Source organism: Felis catus, chromosome E3, assembly GCF_018350175.1.
Source record: "Felis catus isolate Fca126 chromosome E3, F.catus_Fca126_mat1.0, whole genome shotgun sequence".
Classification (NCBI taxonomy): Eukaryota; Metazoa; Chordata; class Mammalia; order Carnivora; family Felidae; genus Felis; species Felis catus.
Window position 1 is genome coordinate 31,735,828 of NC_058383.1, and position 21,227 is coordinate 31,757,054.

General features: G+C 52.7%; 1 protein-coding gene across 1 annotated transcript in view; it reads left to right on the top strand.

Moving 5' to 3' along the window:
• Nucleotides 1-21,227, top strand: part of LOC102899050 — a 124,917-nt gene that overhangs the window by 35,791 nt on the left and 67,899 nt on the right. The window contains exons 16-27 of the mRNA XM_023247099.2: nucleotides 1,705-1,878; nucleotides 5,788-5,943; nucleotides 6,713-6,897; nucleotides 7,849-8,031; nucleotides 9,014-9,105; nucleotides 10,881-11,044; nucleotides 13,034-13,193; nucleotides 13,319-13,398; nucleotides 15,642-15,828; nucleotides 16,617-16,772; nucleotides 17,143-17,276; nucleotides 18,359-18,517. Coding sequence (XP_023102867.2) covers nucleotides 1,705-1,878; nucleotides 5,788-5,943; nucleotides 6,713-6,897; nucleotides 7,849-8,031; nucleotides 9,014-9,105; nucleotides 10,881-11,044; nucleotides 13,034-13,193; nucleotides 13,319-13,398; nucleotides 15,642-15,828; nucleotides 16,617-16,772; nucleotides 17,143-17,276; nucleotides 18,359-18,517 — 1,830 coding nt within the window. The remainder of the gene's footprint in view (nucleotides 1-1,704; nucleotides 1,879-5,787; nucleotides 5,944-6,712; nucleotides 6,898-7,848; nucleotides 8,032-9,013; nucleotides 9,106-10,880; nucleotides 11,045-13,033; nucleotides 13,194-13,318; nucleotides 13,399-15,641; nucleotides 15,829-16,616; nucleotides 16,773-17,142; nucleotides 17,277-18,358; nucleotides 18,518-21,227) is intronic.

Here is a 21,227-nt window from a genome sequence, read left to right on the forward strand (position 1 = left end):
ATCGTGGAAGAGTTCTTTAAAAAAATTCGTTTTGTGTTTTTATATTATTTTTGAGAGAGAGACAGAGCGCCAGTGGAGGAGGGGCAGACAGAGAGGGAGGCAGAATCCGAAGCAGGCTCCAGGCTCTGAGCTGTCAGCACAGAGCCCGACATGGGGCTCGAACTCGTGAGTGGCGAGATCGTGACCTGAGCTGAAATCAGACGCTTAACTGACTGAGCCATTCAGGCGCCCCTCACATCCATCACATTTTAAGAACCAACTAAGCCAGGCGTATTAGCGTTCTCTCGAGAAACAGAACCAGTAGCACATAGGTACCTCTAGAAAGAGATTTATTGTAAGGAATTGGCCCACCCGATTATGGAGGCTGACACTTCGAAGGTCTGCGGTCAGCAAACTTTAAAGCCGATGGTGTTGTTCTAGTCGGAGTCTGAGGGCCTGAGAGCCTTTTATTTTAGAGGCTTGAGACCTGGGAAAAGCCGATGTTTGAGGTTAGGCTGAAGGCGGGGAAAAGGTGATGTCCCAGCTTGAGGCAGTCAGGCAGAATTACCCTGTAGTTGTTGATTGCCATTTGTTTCATTCATGCCTTCAACTGATGGGATGTGGCCCACCTACATTATCGGGGCACTCTGCTTGGCTCAGTCTATTGATTTAAATGTTAGGGGCGCCTGGGTGGTTCATTCAGTTGAGTGTCTGACTCTAGGTTTGGGCTCAGATCATAATCCCAGGGCTGTGGGATTGAGCCCCGCATCAGGCTCTAAACTGAGAGTGGAGCCTGCTTAAGAGTCTCCTTCTCCCTCTGCCCCTCTCCCCCTGCTCTTGTGTGCACATGTGCTTGCTCTCTGTCTCTCTTCCTGTCTCTCTCTTAAATATATCTATGTATATAATATCTATATTTATCTATCAATATAGATATAGATATAGATATTATATATGTAGATAGATATAGATGAATGTTAAATCCATCCAAAACCACTCTCACAGAAACACCCCAAGTTGTGTGTGACCAAATATTTCAGCACCCCATGGCTCAGTCAAATCAACACAAAATTACCCATCACACCAGGCCTTCAGCATGCCTAGTGCATGAGACACGGGACCCTGCTCTCACGGAGCTCAGGATCTTGCAAGGTTGACACACAGATTACAGCGTCTGAGTGTGACCTGGAGGTTTCGGGCTGGACATTGAGGGGAAGGAGTGATAGATTTGGTCAGGGGATGGGAAATGTGGGAAGAGAGTGATGTGGGAATTCAAGGAGGACTTCCCAGAGGCGGTGCCATTTGAACCAGGCCTGAAAGAATCGGTAAGAATTTTTCTTGTGCAGCTTTTGCCCAGCAGATGTGGAACTTGATTTGGAAACGTGGTGCCCCGGGGCACTTGGGTGGCTCAGTTGGTTGAGTATCTGGTTCTTGATTTCAGCTCAAGTCATGAAATCCTGGTTCATGAGTTTGAGCCTTGTGTTGAGTTCTGTGGTGACAGCATGGGGCCTCCTTGGGATTCTCTCTCATCCTCTCTGCCCTTACCCTGCTCAATCTCTCTAAATAAATAAATAAGCTTTAAAAAAAAAAAAGAAAGGTGGATCCTAGGGAGCCCAGAGAGCCCTGCCCAAGTCTGCTGGGCACCCCAATTCGAGCCCCCTGCCCTGCAGCTCTGATCATCCATGTGACTGAGCAGCTCCTCATGGAGTCCTGGCTTTTTCTTCGCAGCTCGGCCTCCGGCTGGAAAATGCAGAGAAAATGGTCCACAGGCTGTTTGGCGGGAAGTCCTTCTGGGGGCAGGAAGAGGAGGGAGAGGCCCAAGCAGAGAAGTCCCCAGAGCCAGAAGCAGGGTCCACCCCACATGCCAGCAGCCCTGACTGTCCGGGAGAAAGGTACAGAAAGGTGAGAAGCATGCAAGCAGAAGGTAAGGGGGGTACCCGCTCCCACCCTGCTCCCACCGCCCGCCAGCTGAGCTTTTGGCCTGGGGTCCCAGCTGTCGATGACCTCGGACCCTGCCTTCCCTCCCCCCACCGCCACAGAAACAAGTAGCTGGTCCCGAGCTGAGCAGCAGAGATTAGCCTGCCTGGTGGTGAAAAAGCGTGTATCAAAGCATCACATACAATTAGAAAACTGCCCAAGATTGTTAGCGCTTTTCCACCAGTAGAAAACATCCTTATAATCAATGTCCAGACCATTGTCAGCACCCCAGGGGCCCCCTGCTCCTTCCTCTTCTAGTCTACCCCCTCCTAACCAAGGGTAATCACTAATCCCACCTCCTGACTGCACTGATTAATTCTACTTAAAAACAAAAATCAACTTTGTAGAGGTATAGTTGGCCAGTAACAAACGGCGTGTATTTACAGAATAGTTTGTTGAGTTTTGACATAGGTATGTGCTATGAAATCATCACCATAGTAAAGTCAGTGAACATATCTATCACCCCCAAAAGTTTCCTCGTGCTCCATAATATCCCCTCCTTCCACCCACCCCTGTCCCCAGGAACCAGTGGTAGGTTTTCTGTCCCTGTAGATCACTTTGCATTTTCTAGAGTTACGTAAATGGAATCACGTGACGCAAACTTAATTTTCAAAGCGTATAACCTTGGGGTGCCCGGGTGGCTCAGTTGGTTGAGCTCCTGGCTTCAGCTCAGGTCATGATCTTACGTTTCATGGGTTCGAGCCCCACGTCGGACTCTGTGCTGACAGCTCAGAGCCTGGAGCCAGCTTCGGATTCTGTGTCTCCTTCTCTCTCTGCCCCTCCCCTGCTTGTACTCTGTCTCTCAGAAGTAAATAAATGTTTAAAAAAATTTTTTTTAATAAATAAAAGCGTGTAGCCTTTTTGCCCAGCTTCCCGCATGCAGGACATTATTCTGTGATTCACCCATATGGCAGGCTATACTGGTAGGTTATTTCTTTTTATTGCTGAATAGCCTTCCATTGTATGGATGTGCCAGTTTGCTTATCCAAAGGTGGATGGACCTTTGTGTTGTTTCCATCTTGGGAGCTGCTTTGAACATTCATGTACAAGTCTTCACCTGAATATATGTTTTCACGTTTCTTGGGTGGATGTCCAAGAACGGGCATGACTGGGTCAGATGGTAGTTACAGGTTTAATCTTTGAGACCGTCCTGAACTGTTTTCCCAAGTGGTTGTACCATTTTGCACTCCACCAGTAGGGTGGGAGAGTTCTGGTCTCCCCCTCATCCTCGCCAGCACTTGGTATGATTAGACCTTTTAACTGTTGTCGTTCTGTTAGTAGTGGGATCTTCCATCTTTAATGTGTGACTCCCCAGTGACTAATGACGTTGAACTTATTTTCATGCTTGTCCATAGGTCTTCTTTGGTGTATGTTCAGATACAGTGTCTGTTGTTATTTTTCTAATATTGGATTGGGTTCTTATTACTGAGTTTTGAGAATTCTTTGGATTTTGGAAACAAGTCTTTTATCCGACATGTGGCTTGCAAATATTTCCTCCCAGCATGTGGTATGATCTTTAATTTTCTTAAAAATTTTTGTCTGTAATGTTTGTTTATTTTTGAGGGGGGGAAGGGGCAGAGAGCGAGGGAGACACAGAATCCGAAACAGGCTCCAGGCTGTCAGCTGTCAGCACAGAGCCTGACGCGGGGCTCGAACCCACGAACCGTGAGATCATGACCTGAGCCGAAGTCAGACGCTTAACCGACTGAGCCACCTGGGCACCCCTAAAATGAACCATCTTAACGCAGACAATTCAGTGACATTAGTACATCCTCAGTGATGTGCACCCCCCACTTCTATCCAGTTCCAGAATACCCTCACCACCCCAAAGGTGACCCATATCCATTACAAGTCACTCCCCAGCCCCTGGCAACCACTAATCCGCTTTGGGTCTCTATGAATTCAACTATTTGGGACATTTCCTATGAATGGAATCAGACAACCTGGGACCTGTTGTATCTGGCTTCTTTCACCTCCCATCGTGTTGTGAGATTCATCTGTGTTGCATGGGTCAGTACTCCCTCCCTTTCTGCGGCTAATATTCCTGTGTGTGGAGAGACTATACTGTTGGTCCACCCGCCTGCTGAAGGACCTTCAGGATGCAGGTTGCTTCCACTTCTTGGCGAGCGTGAATGATGTTCCTCGTGTCCTTGTGTGTGTGTGTGTGTGTGTGTGTGTGTGTGTGTGTGTGTGTGTGGTTTCTTTGGCTTAAAGTTGGTTTGTGAGATCATCTGTGTAGCTGTGTATACTTACGGCTTGTTCATGCTCTTTGCTGTGTCGCGTTCCACGGTACGGAGACACCACCGTTTGTTGATCCGTCCTGCTTCTGGTGGGCTTCTGGGTGGTTTCCAGTTTCTGGCTTATTGCAGGTGGTGCTGTGAACATCCTCGTACGTGTCTTTTTGATGAACGCACGTGCGCGTTTCTGCGGGGCGTGTAGCCAGGAACGGATTTGGTGGGTCGCCGGGTGCTTTAACATCCGTTCTGTGGGTGAGGACTGTGCCTTCCGTGACTCTTCTCCCACTGAAGGCCGCTTAGGTGGTTGGCAGCTTTTTTCTGTCATAAGAAGCTACTGCTGCATACATCTGATGGTGATCAGGGAGAGTGGCTGGGGCATTTATCGTGGGGCATGGTCACACAGTTACCAGTCATCAAGTGTGAACCCAGGGCCCAAGGACACAAAGATGGTCGGGACATGGTCCCTGCCCTTTAGAGCCTCTTGGACTAGATCTGGGGCCAGCAAGTCACGTGAATGAGGCTGGTGGGCTAGGCATAAACACTTTTTCTTAGAATCTATAATCCTTGCGGTGGCTGGGGGGCTCAGTCGGTGAAGCATCCGACTCTTGATTTTGGTTCAGGTCGTGATCTCACCGTTACGGGATCGAGCTCTGCGTCGGGTTCCATGCTGAGTGTGGAGCCTGCTTGAGATTCTCTCTCTTTCTCTCTCTCTCTCAAAGAAAAAAAAATCTACAATCGTTTTTGTCTGTTATTTTCACACTCTTGATGGAGAGTCCTAACCAAAGATCTCTTTTGCACAAGCACAGCGATAATGGCCACAATACTTGGCCTCCGTGTTGGAGAGGCAACAGGGAGAGGTGGGGTCTGTGGCAGGTTCCGGGAGCATGTGCCTCCATTAAAAGTGGCAGCTGTTGTTCACCTCTTTCTGCCCCTTGTGGTGGTGGAGGAGGGGGGGAGGCAGGCCAATACTTGTATCTTTCGAGAAGCAAGAGAATCTGGATTTTACGTGTCATTTCTTAAATATTTAAATGTTGGAAACAGATCCAATTTTCAAAAGGTCCACACTGCGTGAAATACACAGGAAGACAGTGTGTCAGAGACTAGTGCAGATGGGAGAGGTGGGGCAGGTAAATGCAGTGTGGTGCCTGGATGGCGTCCTGGAACGGAGAGAACGGGGCTGGGAAAAGTGGTGGAATCAGAGTAGTGTCTGCAGTTTTGATGATAGTCCGTCTCTGTGTCAACTTCTCAGCTCTCGCCCTGACCCTGGCAGTGGAAGACGCTGAGCACGGAAACAGGGCGAGGGGTGTATGGGAGCTGCTCGTACCATCTTGGCAGCGCTTCTGTACATCTAAGGTTATTCCAGAACAAAAGGATTGTTAGAACACTCACACCCACACACACCGTACTGGGCTCTGGGCAGGTCAAGGAAAACACATGTCTGGATTCTGCTTGTGGGTCATGAGTTTGGCAAGCCACGTTCCAGACACCAAAAGCCCTTGACCTTGCCCTCTGGATCACCCCGACCCCCACCCCCACCGCCGCCCCCACCACTGTCCAGGCACCAGACCTGATGCTGGTCATCTGGCTTTTCCCTCAGGTGACCCGGAGGCGCACGGAGAGGCGGGCGCTGCGCTGTGAGCTGAGCGTGAAGGTGTTCGGGCACGAGCTGAGTGTCATGAACTGTGGGGTGATGGGGAGCCGCGTGAGTCGCCAGTCCTTGAGCCTGGCCGAGCTGGCAGTCAAGCTCCTGAAGGTACCTCAGGCTGGGCTCGCCCCCTCCCCGCCCTGCTGGCCCCGTGGCATTTCCTTTGGTGCTTTAAAAGTATTACAGTACTTCTCAGACTTAAGATAGTGGGATTTCAAGCCAGGCTGCCCAAGTTCAAATCCCAGCTCCATCTCTTAACTCCTGGGGAGTGTTAACTAGTCATGGCCTCAGTTTCTGCATCTGTGAAATGGGAATGATATTATAACAATAATAGTGGGACGCCTGGGTGGTTTAGTCGGTTAAGCATCCGACTTTGGCTCGGGTCATGATCTCACGGTTCATGGGTTCGAGCCCCACATCAGGCTCTGTGCTGACAGCTCAGAGCCTGGGGCCTGCTTCAGGTTCTGTGTCTCCCTCTCTGTGCCCCACCTCCACTCGCACTCTGTCTCTCTTTCTGAAAAATAAATTTAAAAAAAAGTGAAAAACCAGTAAGTGCTCTGCATCGTGGGCGGCACCCGCACTCTTTACCTGACTGACCCTGGGTCCCTGACCTCTGACCCTGATCCTTTTCCACAGTAAACTGTCTGGGTTTGAACTCTGCTTCACCTGGTTCTACGTACGTGGGTTTGGCCAGATGATTTCATGTGTTGATGGGCCCGGTTTTCTCCTCTGGAAACAGGGGACAAAGATAATATCCCTTCCTTCCCCCCTCCCCCCCGCCCCTTGTGTGAGGATCAAATAAGGTCGTGTGTGCTCTGAGCACGCCTGGCCTGCTCCGGGGGCTGTCACCTGCATCACTACGGTTCTGTGACTGCAGGGGCAGGAGGTACAGGTGAACCGGAGGCTGAACCTGGCCTTGGAGGAGCTCACCTTCCCCACCATGTCTGGCCTTCCAGCCCAGCTGACCCTAAATGCCTCGGCTGCCATCAGCGTCCGAGTGCGAGGCACTGCCAGCTTCCAGCAGCCCCTGGATTTCTCTGTGAATGGTTACGTCAAGCCCAGGTAGCCGGCTCCTTGGAGCTGGGGGAGGGAGGGGGGCGAGGAGGGGCCTCCCCTTGCAGAGGGCTGCAGAGAGCGCGGGCACCACTCTGGGCTGGACGGGGTCCCTGTTCTGCAGACCATCCATCACACCAGCTCCTGTGATTTGGTGGGTTTTGTTTTGTTTTGTTTTGTTTTTGTGCCAAGAGACTGTGAGGAGGTCCCGGGCAGCTCTGCCCGCTTTACAGATGAGAAGACTGAGGTTCATTGAGGTGACAGCACGGGCCCAAGGAAGCACAGCGGTGCAGTCTCCTGCCACAGCCCACGCTTCCCCTTGCTGCACGCTGCCTCTGAGGGGAGGGGAGGAGGGAGAGCAGGAGGGCCATTTAAGATGTGTGGGCACTGAGTCTGGTGACTCCGCATAATCACCCACGAGGTGGGCACTGTCCTCGCTCCTGCCAATGGTGGAGGAGACGAGCTCCAGGCAGGTGCGCTGTGGGTCCAGGGCCACACAGCATGGGCCGAGTTTGCTCAGTGCTGGGTCTGATTCTGCAGCGGGACTGACTCGGCTGGCCTGTCTGTGCTTTCTGGGTCTGACGGGGGCAGTGTGGGCATCCTCTGCGGGCTGCTCTTTGGCACGAAGACCCCGACTGGGGCTCAGACAGCCCGGGTCGCCATCCTGCTACCCTTCATCCCAGCCATGGGCCCCAAGCGGGTGGTCTCGCCTGTCCCATCCTGTGTCTGCGCCTATGAGTTGAGGCCGACGATGGTGAGGACTGGGAGGACGGTGTGTGAAGGGCTCGGTGCCCCTGGAGTGTGGCCAGCGATGACCCCAGCGCACAGGCCTCTCTGGCTTGAGATTCGGAGAACAGCCGGGGCTGGTGGGCGAGTGGGCGCTGGGCTTACGCCCCCCCCACCCCCCCCCCCCCCCCCCCGGGTCTGCGGGACACAGCTAGCGTCTGTCTCTCCCCTCAGTGCCCTGCTCCGGATCTCAGCGCAGATGGGCACGGTGGGTGCCCTGGGGCAGGCCGGGCTGAGGTGGGTGACCGGCATCCGGGGCACCACCAGCCTGGATGGTGGGATCCAGGCGAGGAAGAGTCGAGACCTCAAGGTGCATCTGAACACGCCCGAGGAGCCTGTGGAGCTGCTCAGCCTCAGGTGGGCGGTCTGCCCCAGTGGGCGGGGCCGTGAGCGCCTGCCCCTGCGAGAGAGGGCGTGGGCAGGCATGGGCGGGGCCTGAGGGCTCATGCATGCGTGTCTGTGAGCACCCATGAGCGTGTGCACGTGATCGTCAGTGTGTGCGCCTGTGTGTGTGTGTGTGTGTGTGTGTGTGTGTGTGTGTGTTCACATGTGTCTGAGAGTAGAAGTGCGTGAGGTGAGCCTGTGTGTGTGCAGAAGGGGGTGCGTGTGAGTCTGTTAGGTGAATATGCATGTGTGTGGGAGTGTGTGTGAGAGTGTCCCTGTCTGATGGTGTGTGTGTTTGCGTGTGCCTGTGTTAGTGAGTGTCCTGTGTGGGAGTGTGTGACGCACTGCGGGGGCCAAGGAGTGGAGGTGGGAGCTCTTACAGGGCTCTCTCCTGGGACCAGCTTGTTCCCAGCCTCCTGGAGAGGTGACAGTTGGACAATGTTTAAAACCCCCCACTTGCTCCTAGGCTAACCCAGGTCTTACGTGATTGTCCTTCTTCATGGGGGTCCTACCCACCTCTTACCTGTTTCCTTCCACTACCTCCTGCCTTTCACTCAGTCCCTCTCCCTCCACCCTGACGCCCTTTAGCCACCCTTTATGTGCTTCTAAAGAGGCCTCTTTATTCCCACCCCAGGACCTTTGCACTTGCTATTCCCGCTGTCTAGAATGCCGGCTCCTTCTCATCCTTTAAGTCTCTGCTCACATGTCAACATCTACATATACCCACACACTCCCAGCTAATGGAGGCCTTGCCCTGTCCCCAAGACAGACCCCATGCTGCCCCCATTCACGTTTATCATGGCACTTGTCAACAGTGCTGTGGGTGAGTTCTCCAGAGGCCTGTCCTGTTCACGGTGGCATTTGCCCTGGTGTCAAACTGTGGCAGCTCAAGGAGTATTTGTCCGGAGAATGAATGAAAATGACTTGTTTGGGACTTTCCTCTTTCCCCACCCAGCTCTAAGCTGTACCTCGTCACCGGGGATGGCGTGAGGAGCCTCAGTAATGCCCGCAGCCCTTCTGAGGCCCAGTCCTGTACTGACAAAGAAGGTAGGCGGTAGGGTCCTTGCCATTGCTGTCCCCAGTTGGGCATCTGGGAGCCGAAGGGACCAAGGACAACTCCAAATGCTAGAGTTGCTCTCCTGCCCAAGAAGGATTTATACCCCTTAACTCTTCGATTCTGCTTCTAGAACTCTACCCTGTGAAAACAAGCCAATAAAATGTGCTATGCACAAAGATGTTCACGGCGTCACTGTTTACAAGGGCAGAAAACAGGATGCAACTCGGCGATCCAGTCCTGGGTGATTGGCTCATTAGGAAGGCTTGCAAGCTAGGAATAGGTTGTTACATTTCCAAACGGGTGAAAAGTAATCAGAGGAAGAATATTTCAAAGTGTGGAAAATTTGTGCAGTGCATATTTCAGTGGTCAGAAATAAAGTTTTATTGGTACGTGGCCGTGCCCATTTGTTGACCTGTTGTCTGTGGCTGCTTTTGTCCTTCAATGGCAGAAGTGAGTAGTAGTGACAAACCATCTCTGTGATCAGCCAAGCCTCAAGTATTTACTCTCTGGCCATTTGTACGAAAAGTAAAACCCTCCAACTTCCGGTTTAGTGAGTTACTGAGATATCCTATGACTTTACGTTTTTAAAAAATGTTTATTTTTGAGAGAGAGAGAGAGAGAGCGCATGTGCAAGTGGGGGAGGGGCAGAGAGAGGGAGACACACAATCCGAAGCAGGCTCCAGGCTCTGAGCAGTCAGCACAGAGCCTGATGTGGGGCTTGAACTCATGAGCTGCGAGATCATGAGCTGAGCCGAAGTTGGATGATGAAACAACTGAGCCATCCAGGTGCCCCTAAGTTATTTCCCTTTTATTTATTTTTTTAAAGTTTTTTTTTTTTAATGTTTATTTATTTTTGACAGAGAGAGAGGGAAACAGAGCATGAGCGGGAGAGGGGCAGAGAGAGAGGGAGACACAGAATCCAAAGCAGGTTCCAGGCTCCGAGCTGTCAGCACTCAGCCTGATGCAGAGCTCGATCTCACGAACTGTGAGATCATGACCTGCGCTGAAGTCGGACGTTTACCGAGCCACCCGAGCACCCCAACCTGTAACTTTCAAACCCTGTAATGAAGGAGATATTTTAACAACGTTAGAAAATTATCTGGTAATAACATCACGTTATTTTTCAGCAAAGCGGAAAAAAAAAATGGGGTGGAAATTCTCCAAACCGGAGCGGGTCTTTGTAGTCATTTTAGGAGTAAAGTCGGGGAGGGGTCCATCTAAACGAACTGACCACTTTAGGCCGGGCGCTGTCCTGAACACTGACGGGCTCTGTCAGTCCCCATAGTAACACCATGAGGCAGGAACTGTTCTCAGTTCCAGTCCACCGATGAGCAACACTGGGGCACAGAGATGTTTAGCAACTTGCCCAAGGTCACACAGCCGGGAACTGGCAGAGCTGGAATTCGGACCCAGGCAGAGTCTTGCTCGGGAGCCTGTGTTCCTCTACACACAACTGCCCACACTCTTCATGTCTGCACTGGGGTCCTCAAGCCAGGGTGATTTTGCCACCCTCCCCCCCCCCAGGGGACATCTGGCGATGTCTGAGAAAGTTGGGTGGTTGTAGCTAGCATAGCTCCTGCAACAGAGGCTTGACTAGCCCAGTACGTCAGTAGTGCCGAGGGTTGAGGGACCCTGGTCTACATGGCACTGGTTCCCAGAAGCAAGTGGAGAAGCTTTTTCTTTGCTGCGTGAGCAGCCGTGGGCTCCCGCCTGGAATTCTCTAGCTCTCTGCTGCCCAGTGCTGCCCACTCCCCTTTCTCCACAGGGTCCCGCACCTGGGGCTGGCAGCTGTGCACAGAAGTCACCTGGCCACCAGCTGGTCAGCCCTCCCTGCTCTCGCTGCCTGTGTTGGCGGCTGTGACACTGAAGAAGCAGGACCAGGGCCTTCAGCAGTACCTCCTGGAAGCTGCCTATACCTTCCACCCCCAGGTAGGCCCTCTGGAACAGTCCCCCCTTCCCCAGCCAAGTTGTGGGTCTCCCTAGGTCTTCTACTCTGGGATCAGCCTCACGAGGACATGGGGCTCCTCTCTGGAGCGGCTGGGCTGGGCTGGTCCAACTGTGGTCTGCCTCCTGCCTCAGGACCCTTGCACAGGCTGATCCTCTGTCTCTGGCTGTCTGACTTGTTAACTCTGAATCTTCCAGTCTCAGTTCACACGTCCCCTGCTCAGCAAAGCCTGCCTTGATGACCCCAATGCAGTCATGTTCTTTTGTTACTTGCTCTAATAGGACCATGCTCTTTCCCTTTAGATCATTTTCATGTTTGTTACTAAAGCTCCTTGGCTGCTGCCTGTCTTCCCCACTGGCTACTCAGTTCCCGGGAAGACCTTCAGTGCCTGTTTTTCTCTCTCCTGTGTCCCCATCATCTGGCACAGAATGGGCATTCAACAGCCTCCTCCTATCTGATCTCCCAGTGTCTGCTCTGGTCTCCTTACCATCTGTTCTCCCCTAGCAGCCAGATAGGTCTTCTGAAACCCCAGAAGGTTCTTGTCCCTCCTCTGCTCAGAGCTCTCCAGTGGCTTCTGTCACTCTGAGTAGGAGCCAAACACCCTGAACCACTGGCCTGTCCTTCTCATCTCCCAAATTCTTTACCAGATTCACCACTGTCCACACACTGGTCTCCTTTTTTTTTTTTTTTTTAAACACCAAGCACATTGCTACCCCAGGGCCTTTGCACTGGCTGTTTCTTCTGGCTGGAATACTCTTTCCCAGGCATCCACTTGGCTCTCTCTCTTGCTTCCTTTGTTTTCTCAAATGCCCCCTCCTCAGAGGCAGCCTTCTCTGACTACCCTGTCTGGCCCCAAACACTGAGTTTGGGGCAGAGTACCCCTTACCAGGTGCCGTCCTGTGTAGATTTGTGTCTGGTGGTCCCTCCCCTCTAGAATATAGGTGCCGTGAGAATACGGGTCTTTGGGTATCTAATGCTCAGTCACGCTCCCTGTGCCTACAACTAGCCTCATACACAGTAGTGAACCTGTACAGGTAATGAAAGAACGTACGATGATGCGGAGTCTGAAAGGGTGCTCTTGTCTTATGCTGTGTTCTCCTAGAAGCAGACCTGAGTCAAGGATTTGGGTCAAAGTGATTAAGAAAAGGCTCCAGGACGACCTAGTAAGAGAGTGTGGAAGTTAGAATAGGGAAGGAAGAGGGGCGCCTGGGTGGCTCCGTCAGTTGAGCACCCGACTTCGGCTCAGGTCATGATCTCGTGGTTTGTGAGTTTGAGCCCTGCATCGGGCTCTGTGCTGACAGCTCAGAGCCTGGAGCCCGCTTCCGATTCTGTGTACCTGCTCTCTGCCCCTCCCCAACTTGTGCTCTGTCTATCTATGTCTCAAAAAATAAATAAATGTAAAAAAAAATTTTTTTAAAGAATAGGGAAGAAGAAGGTGAGTGGGGAGTGACATCAGGTGAAGCAGCAACTTCTTCCTGATCCTGGGGGAGTCCTGGAGCATGGGTTCCAGGTCAGAGTGGGGTCCTTGTGAGGCTGGAAAGCTGCAATTTTTTGTTTTTTGTTTTTAACTCCTGTAAAAACGCACAGGAGGGCAACATTCTGGAGGCCCAGGTGCCAGGTGTTAGCACACTGTGCAGAGACTCATAGATATGTGCACTGAGCTGGATAAGGGATCTGAGGGGATCTGCTCAGGGTGCCCCTGGTGGGTGCCATGCCTTGCTTCTCCCCAGGCTATTTGCCGGACAAACCAAGTCCCTGTAGACGTGGTCCTGAGTTTCCTGTAGGACTTTGCTCTTCCCCAGGTACTGCTCGAGATCTCCAAATTTGCGATTTGGTTCTTGCCTTGCAAGGTCAAGGAGGAGACTAAGAACTCAAGTTTTTGAGTGGTGGGGATGCGGGTCTTCCCTCGGGAAGGGGGAGAACCTTCTGACTGGATGAGATTCTGGAGCCTGAGCAGTCTCCTGTGTTTCCAGAAGGACGGCTGGCTCCCTCGGGAAGCTTCGGCTCATGTCTTCATGGGCACGCCCAAGTCACACGTGCCCAGGGACGTCGGGGTGGATGTCAGCTACAGCTTGCCCCAGGGGAGGTTCCGGCTCAAGCTTCTGCATCTCAGGAAGAAATTGGAGCTAGACGGTAATGATTGCGTCCCCTCCGTGTTCCTGGGGCCCAGAGATAAGAAAACTGGCAGTTTGTTGTCCTGGGGGAATGCCGGGGCAGAATGGCCAACCCTGGTCCCTAAACTCTTGTGTGGTCCCCAGGAAAGATCGAGACTCTCCAGAGCGGCCGCGTGGGTCACCTGGAGCTGATAATGGACGACCGAGACGTCTACTACATCAAGGTTTGCTCCATATCTCCATATCCTCGGGCAGGTTGGCACCTGCCACCTTCCGGGCATATCCTGCCTGAGTCCCAGGGTCCCTGCTTACTGGTTGACGTTACCATTGCTGTGTCCTGCTCCCATAACATTTGTGACCTCTTGGTACTCAGAGACGTATAAAGGAGAGAAACGTGGGCTCGCATCTTACCACTTAGGTAGAAAAATCAGTCACATTAGTAATTCAGGAGCATGCTTAAAGGTCAGTAGAGAGAGGCAAGTTAAAGCATGCCGTTCCCCAGATTTCCAGAAGAAATAGCAGTGTGCGCCCCAAGCAGTCTGTATTAGTTCCCCAGGGCTGCTCTAACAAAATACCCCCCCCCCCAAATTAGGTGGCTGAAACACCAGAAATTTCTCACGGCTCTGGAGGCCGCAGGTCCAAAATCAAGGTGTTGGAGCCTCCGTGGCTCTTGGGAGGCTGGGAGGCAGGATGTCCTCCATGCTTCCCTCCCAGCCTCCGGTGGCCTCAGGCGTCCCTTGCCTGGTGGCATCTTTTCTCTGTCTTCACGCTGTCTTCCTCTGTCTGCGTCCAAATTTCCTCTTTTTGTAAGGACATCTGTCATTCCAGAGTAGGGCCCGGCCTCGTGACCTTATAACCCGCTCATATGCAAAGCCTCTATTTCCAAAGAAGGTCCAGAGGAAGATGGGGAGACCAAGGAGGGGATTGAAACCCGTAGGTTTGAGCATCTTCGTTTTTTCTATTTATCAAGCACCCATAGTGTGCCGGGTGCTTGGAAGACAGCTCAGTGAAAGAGACACACACAATTTTCTCCTCTTGGGGCTTCCATTGTAACAGACAAAATCAATAAGTAAATTGTATAGTGATAGGTGGGTATCAGTGCAATAGGAAAAGGGAATCCTTGAGCTGGGCATAGGAGTCTGAAGTTCTGTGAGAAGAAGGGTCTGAAGAAGTCTTCGGTTTTAAATAGGATGAGAAAGTAAGCCTGATTGAGGGGATACCTCTTAGCAGAGACATGAATGATATTCAGAGGAGAGCCATGGGGTTCTCTGGGCGAAGAAAATTCCAGGTCAAGGGTGCAGCATGTGCAAAGGTCCTGAGGTGAGGATGTGCCTGGTGTGTTACTAGCACAGCACACAGGCTCATGTGTTTGGAGAAGACTAGGAGAGGGGCAGAGAGGCGGGAGAACAGATCCCCTAAGGTCTTGCCAAAGAGGAATCTGAAGACAGCGAATCATGATGGTCAAGGAACAAAGGCAAAAAACAGGATTTAGAGAGCATGTAAAGTAGCGGACAGTCTGGCAACAGTGAGATCGTTTTTACATCTTTGGGGTAAGCGGATCAGCTGGCAGGTAGCAGAGTCTGTTGGGTTGGCCTACAGTTGATAGCGGCCATCGGTGATCACATTTGTACTTGCTTACGGGCTCTCTAGAAAACCTCAGGTCTGGCGACATAGAGGGCTGTTTCGGGCTGTCCTTGTGTCCTGCCTGCCGGTGTCCTCCCCTGGGGAGTCCCTTCAGCCAGGTCCGCACCGCTGACTTCCAGAGAAAGTCTCGGCCTTGTTGGTCTTTGCAAGGACGTCACATTTTACCCGGAAGAAGACGGGCCCGTGTGATCTTACGTGTCTCCAAAGGGTCGCTCTGGTTGCCAGACAGAGAGCAGACATCGGGGCCAAGGTGGGAGACAGGAGAGCCGGGAGGCGGACGCTGCGGCAACATAGGCACTGGTGGCCAGGTCTCGGGCCAGGGGAGTGGTGGATGTGGCCAAAGTGGTCGGATCCCAGGATCGTCTGCAGGGATTGCTGGCCCAGAGCGGGCTGCCGAGAGGCAGGGGGGAGGGAGCCTTCCACATTGACATCTGAACTTGTGACATGGACTACTTACTTTGAAAAGGAGCAATGGGCTCCCGGGTGGCTCAGTTGGTTGAGCGTCTGACTCTTGGTTTCAGCTCACGTGATCTCACGGTTTGTGGGATCGAGCCCTGCATTGGGCTCTGTGCGGATGTAAGACTGCTTGGGATTCTCTCTCTCTGTCTGTCTGCATCTCCCCTGCTCTCTCTGTCTCTCAAAATAAATAAATGTTAAACAAGAAAAACAGCAAGCTTAAGAAACTGGGGAAGGATCAGCCGCGAAGGCTATTGGCTAAGCTCCGTCCTCCGTCCCCTGTCCAGTCTGTCTCAGTTCTTGTGGGCGGAGCCGGGCTTGCTGGCCAAGCCCAGCCCCGCCCCCGGTGATGCTGGGGCCTTTTTAGGGCCGGAGTGACCTGTGGCCAGCAGCTGGCGGTGAGCCCCAGCGGTTTGAGGCCCAGCTGGAGGCAAAGCTGGTGACGGCGGGCCACCCTGTGGTCCTCACCGGGCACTTCAGCCGGCAGGCAGGCAGCCGGTTGGCCTTCTCCGTGTTGCTGAGCAATGTGCTGAGTGACCAGGCGCACCTGTCAGGTAGGAAGAGGGGCCCCCTCCTGCCCACTCCCTCTCTTCAGGGCACCAGGCTACAGGAGGGGGAGGGCCGAGCACCCCACGTGGAGTCTCCATGCCCTCGAAACCTGCCAGTATTAACATCCTCGCCAAGGGAAAATCCAGGCTCCGTACCTGTTCATGCCTTCCGTTCGATGCCGCCCCCAGAGGCTCCCCTCGACGCCAACTACCTTCCATGAACCCCAGAACAGCAGCTTTTGGACTCTCTTGATTCTGGCCCGTATTCCACCACGTGTAAAATGCACATTTTGCATTGTGACCCAAATTGCACGGGGCACGGCTTCAACCTTGAGCACGTGGCCTGGCCTGGGCACGGGTCAGCCTGGCAGGTGCCTGTCCTGATGCCAGAGCTGGGGTGCAGCCCTGTGGCTATGCTCCTCGTGGGTGTTCTGGGAGATTCTGGGGGGATGACGGCAGGGCCTGCTGGCTCCCTGGCGTGGGTATTCCGGGTGTTGTCACTGGCTGAACGCTGGGGTCGCAGAAACAGGTTTCCAAAGGCCTCCCCAGATGGCGTCCGAGGCATTGCTTTTCTCCTCTGATCTGTCTTGTTTTCTACTTGAAGACTTTTGGCCTGGACCCACAAAAGTGACTTTCGGGGTCGCCCCCGAGTAGTAGGGTCAGTGCTCTGACATCGGTGTTCCCCGGCAGACACCGGGGCATCCTTTCCACCAGCAGCCCTGTCCCCGGGGCCCCCGGGGAGGGAGCCCCGGCCACGCCAGGCCTGCCGCTCTCACTGCCCACTCCCCCCGCAGCGCTGCTGGAGAAGAAGGCGGAGGATGGGCTGCAGGTCGTGGTCCTGGGCGGCGAGCTCTCTGTGCCGGGCTTCGTGGGGCTGCGCGTCCTGGGTCTGGTGCAGCAGCGGGGCCGCCTCTGGACCAGCTCCCTGAGGATCAAGTACGGCCTCCTGGGTACGGACCTCGAGCGGGGCGGGGGCCGACGTGGCGGGACCCTCGCCCTCTCCTGGGGCTCTGGCTCTGGGGGCCGAAGTGCCGTCTTGCCTTTTGTCCTTTCATCGCCCTGTTCCTTAGCCATCTGGTCACTTTGATGGCCCTGAATAGACCTGAGCGCCCACCAGTTAAAAATAAAAAAAGATATTTAAGTCTGTCCCTTAAACCCTCCTTCCCCTTCAGTAGGTTCCAGCGAGTGACGGGAAGTGGAGCGGATCCGGGGCAGGGGTGGGGGTGGCCGAGACTGGGCTGCGTGCTCCCGTGTCCCGGGAATGGGGATGGAGGGCTGCTGGCAGACGACGGGCAGGCGTCTCCGGGTTGCCCCGCGTAGGTCAGGCGAAGGAGCTGGCGCAAGAATGCGGCACCAGCCAGAAGCTGCAGACGCACAGTGGCTCAGAGGCAGCTTATGAGCTCGAGCTGGACCACGAGCTCCACTGCACGCAGGCCCCAGCGCTCAGCCACAAGGTGAGTGCCCGGGTGGGTGGGCGGGGGCGTCTGGAGAGGGCCCAGAGCTCATCCCCACGGAAAGATCTGGTCAAGGTCACGTATGGGAACGGGGCTGGAGTTGGAGCTGCAGTCTCAGGCTTCCGTCCACTGGTTCATTTGTCTTTAGTGAATACCTACCATGTGCCTAGCACTCGGGAGAGCTGTGCACAAGGCAGCGCCTGGCCTGTGCCATGCTGTTGCTGGGTGGGGGCAGAGAGAGAGAGCGAGAGAGAGAGCGAGAGCGAGAGAGGGAGAGAGACCAAACCAAGGGAGCCGTAGGGGACATGGATGGTAAACAGGGCGGAGACTGAGGAAGCATAACAGTGGGGAATTTAGTTTGGATGGGGTGGTAGGGAAGGCTTCTTTGGGAAAAGTACATCTTAAGGTGAAAATGAAAGCATGAAATGGCTCTGTTCCTATGGAAGCATGCTTCAGGAAGGGGACATGGCAAGTGCGAAGGTCCTGGGGCAGGAGGGAGAGCTGGAGTGATAGGAACTCGCAGTTCGCCATAGTGGCTGGCAGCGTGAGCAGAAGGGAGAAGCCGATGTTCCCATGTTAATTGACTTATTTCACATTTTCCTCTCCCACTGGATTCTTGCCCCCATGAGTGCGGGATCTCCTCGAGTCTTCCTGGTTGGGTATCTGATGCCCAGTGCTGGGCATAGTACCTACTTGGTACTTGGGGGAAAATGTGTTCAGTGAATGAATACATGAACGAACCTGGTGTAGAGATGTGAGAGGGGGTGGCAGGATGCCAGGTTCGAAACCCTGATCCACTGAGGATCTATCAGAGAGCCAGAGGCTGCCCTAGAGAGTGGGGGCAAAGGGCGCGGATTTCACTCAGTCCACGCTCAGGATTTAAGGGGTACTGACCACATAGTCTCAAAGGTGGACCATATTCTAATGCACTGTTTTACGAAATCAAAGTCAATGCAAAAAGACATTCACCTCCTATGGAACTGTCTGCCCAGAGGAGCCACGGTGGGTGGCAGCGAGGAGGCCCAGGGACTGGGCAGACCAGGCTTCCTCGCGGATCTCCTTGGCGGGGGGGGGTTCCCCAGCTTCAGCTCCGGCACGAGGAGGGCTCGGGCCACCTGCACTCCCACCTGGAGGTGAGCTATGGGAAGCACTGGAACGAGAGCAGCGGTAAGAGGCAGTTCCGCATCAGCCAGACCTTCCAGAAGGACTCCGGCCCGGCCCTGAGCAATTACTTCGTGGAGGTAAGCGCGGGCTGCACAGAACCGCATTGCCTGGTGGCAGCTGGGCGTCCTCCCTCCCCCCACCCCCAGTCACCACATCCCTTCCGGCCTTGTTGGCAGGGTCACTGCCAGCTTCGGCTTCACGTTCAGGTTTTACCGGAGGGCTAGCGCTTTTCTATAGGTAAAGTATAACTGAGCGCTTAGCCCCTGAACAGGCGATGTACTCTTGCAAGGCACACCCTTTGGGTGTGTGTTTTTAAATTGTTTAAAAATGTTTTTAATCGGGGGTGCCTGGGTGGCTCAGTCGGTTGAGCGTCCGACTTCGGCTCAGGTCATGATCTCACGGTTCATGAGTTCGAGCCCCGTGTCGGGCTCTGTGCTGACAGCTAGGAGCCTGGAGCCTGCTTCGGATTCTGTGTCTGCCTCCCTCTCTGCTCCTCCCCTGCTCGCACGCTGTCTCTGTCTCCAAAATAAATAAAGATTAAAAAAATATATTAAAAATGTTTTTAATCGTAACAAAATACATACAACATAAAATTGACCTTTTTTTTTTTTGCGATCTTTAGATGTACTGGTTAGTGTCATTAAGGACACTCACGTTGTGGTACAACCATCACCACCAGCCTCCCCCAGAACTTTTCGTCTTGTACAACGGAAACTCTGTCCCCAGTAAAGAATAACTCGCCACTCCCCGCGCCCCTGGCCCCCGCAACCACCTTTTTACTCTCCACGCCTCTTGCTGCCCGGGGTCCCTCATATAAGTGGCATCTTATGCTATTTGTATCATTTTGACTGGCTTCTTTCATTTAGCATAACATCCTCCAAGTTCATCCAGGCTGTAGCTGGTGTCAGAATGGGTTCCCTTTCAAGCCCGAATAATGTGCCGTCGGATACGTGCGTCACATTGTCCTCTGTTCCTCTGTTGATGGACCCTTAGGTTGCTTCCGTGTTTTAGCTGCTGTGAAACATGCTGTTGTGAATGTGGGTGTATGAATATCGGTTCAAGTCCCCGTTTCTAATTCTTTTAGGTAGATAACTCCAAAAGTGGAATGATGGATCAGATGGTAATTGTATTTTTAATTTTTTTCGAGCGACAGCCATACTGATGGCCACAGCGGCTGCGTATCTTACACTCCCTCCCCCCACCCCGCCCCACCCCACCAGCGCACAAGAGTTCCAGGGTCCCTGCGTGTGCACTGACACTTGTCGTTTCCTGTTGTTTTTGATAGTAGCCGCGCTAATGGGTGTGAGGTGTTACCTCATTGTGATTTTGATTGACATTTCCTTAACGATGAGGGATTTTGAGATCTTCTCATGCCCTTGGCGGCCATTGGTCTGTTTCTTTGGAGAAATGTCTGTTTGAGTCCTTAACCCCTTTTTGCTTTGTTGACACTGAGTTGTAAGAGTTCCTTGTACCTTCTAGACAGTAACTGTGTATCAGATACATAGTTTGCAAATACGTTCTCCCGTCTGTGCATTGCCTTTTCCATCTGTTGATACCAGCCTTCGATACACACAAGTTTTAAACTCCCAGACCGTCCAATTGATCTCTTTTTACTTTCCTGGCCTGTGCTTTGGGGGTCCTATCCAAGAAATCCTCGCCAAATGTAATGTTGTCGTTTCTCCTTGATGCTTTCTTCTAGGGATCTTCTAGTTTAAGCTGTCAACTGGGTGTTTGATCCCTTTTGAATTAACTTTCGTGTGTGGTGTAAGGTAAGCGTCCCATTGTGTTCTTTTGCGTGTGGCTATCCAGAGGTCCCAGCCCCAGAGTGTTGAACAGACTGGGATTTCCCCCCACCGAATGGGCTCACTGTGCTTGTTGGAAATCATGTGACCACAAATGTGAGAGTTGACTTCTGGGCGCGCCATTCTGGTCCACTGGTCTGTATGTCACTGCCTTTCTGTTTGCCATACTGTTTTGATTACCGTAGCTTTGTGAGGCCTCCAACCTCGCGCTGCTTTTTCAAGACCGTTTGGACTGTTTGGGGTCCCTTGAGATTCCATATGAATCTTAGGACGCATTTTTCTGTTTCTGCCACACACACACCAAAATGTGATTGCAGTTTTTGATGGGGATTGAGTTACACCTATAGGTTGCTCTGGGTTGTATTCGTGAAGACTGGATGTCTCTCCATGTATTTATATCTTCTCTAACTCCTTCCACCAACATTTTGTGAGTTCCAGTATACAAGTCTTTGGTCTCCTTGATTAACTTTATTCCCAAGTATTAAATTGCTTTTATATATACCATCACTCTGTGAATAAATTCCCCTTGTGAAAAAAAAAAAGTAACATTCAGAATGAAGCTAAAACTTCGTTCTTAGTTCTTTCTTCCATCCTGGCCCCTTCTAGAAGGAACAGCAGTTATATTCCTGGGCGCTAGAAAGGAGATCTCTTTCTGTTGTTTGCTCTGTGGGCCTGTCACAAGCATTTAGTTTTGTTTGGTGAGTCTTGCTTTGTGAGACCTTCAGCTACCCGTGTAGGAGGAATTTCTTGTTACTTTGTAGACATCTGATCCATTCTTTTAAACACGTTCATCATGTTCCCTACGCTGCTGTATTGTATCTTATTCGGCCGTGTAACTCTTGTGGTTTCTAGCGGAGCGAGTCTGAACATCCTTGGGCATGCCTCCCTGGGCACGTGTGTATCTCTGGGACGGAGGTCATAATGCACAACTGGGATTTGTATATTTTTAACTGGCTGCCTTTTGACAGTTTGCGCTCTAAAACGC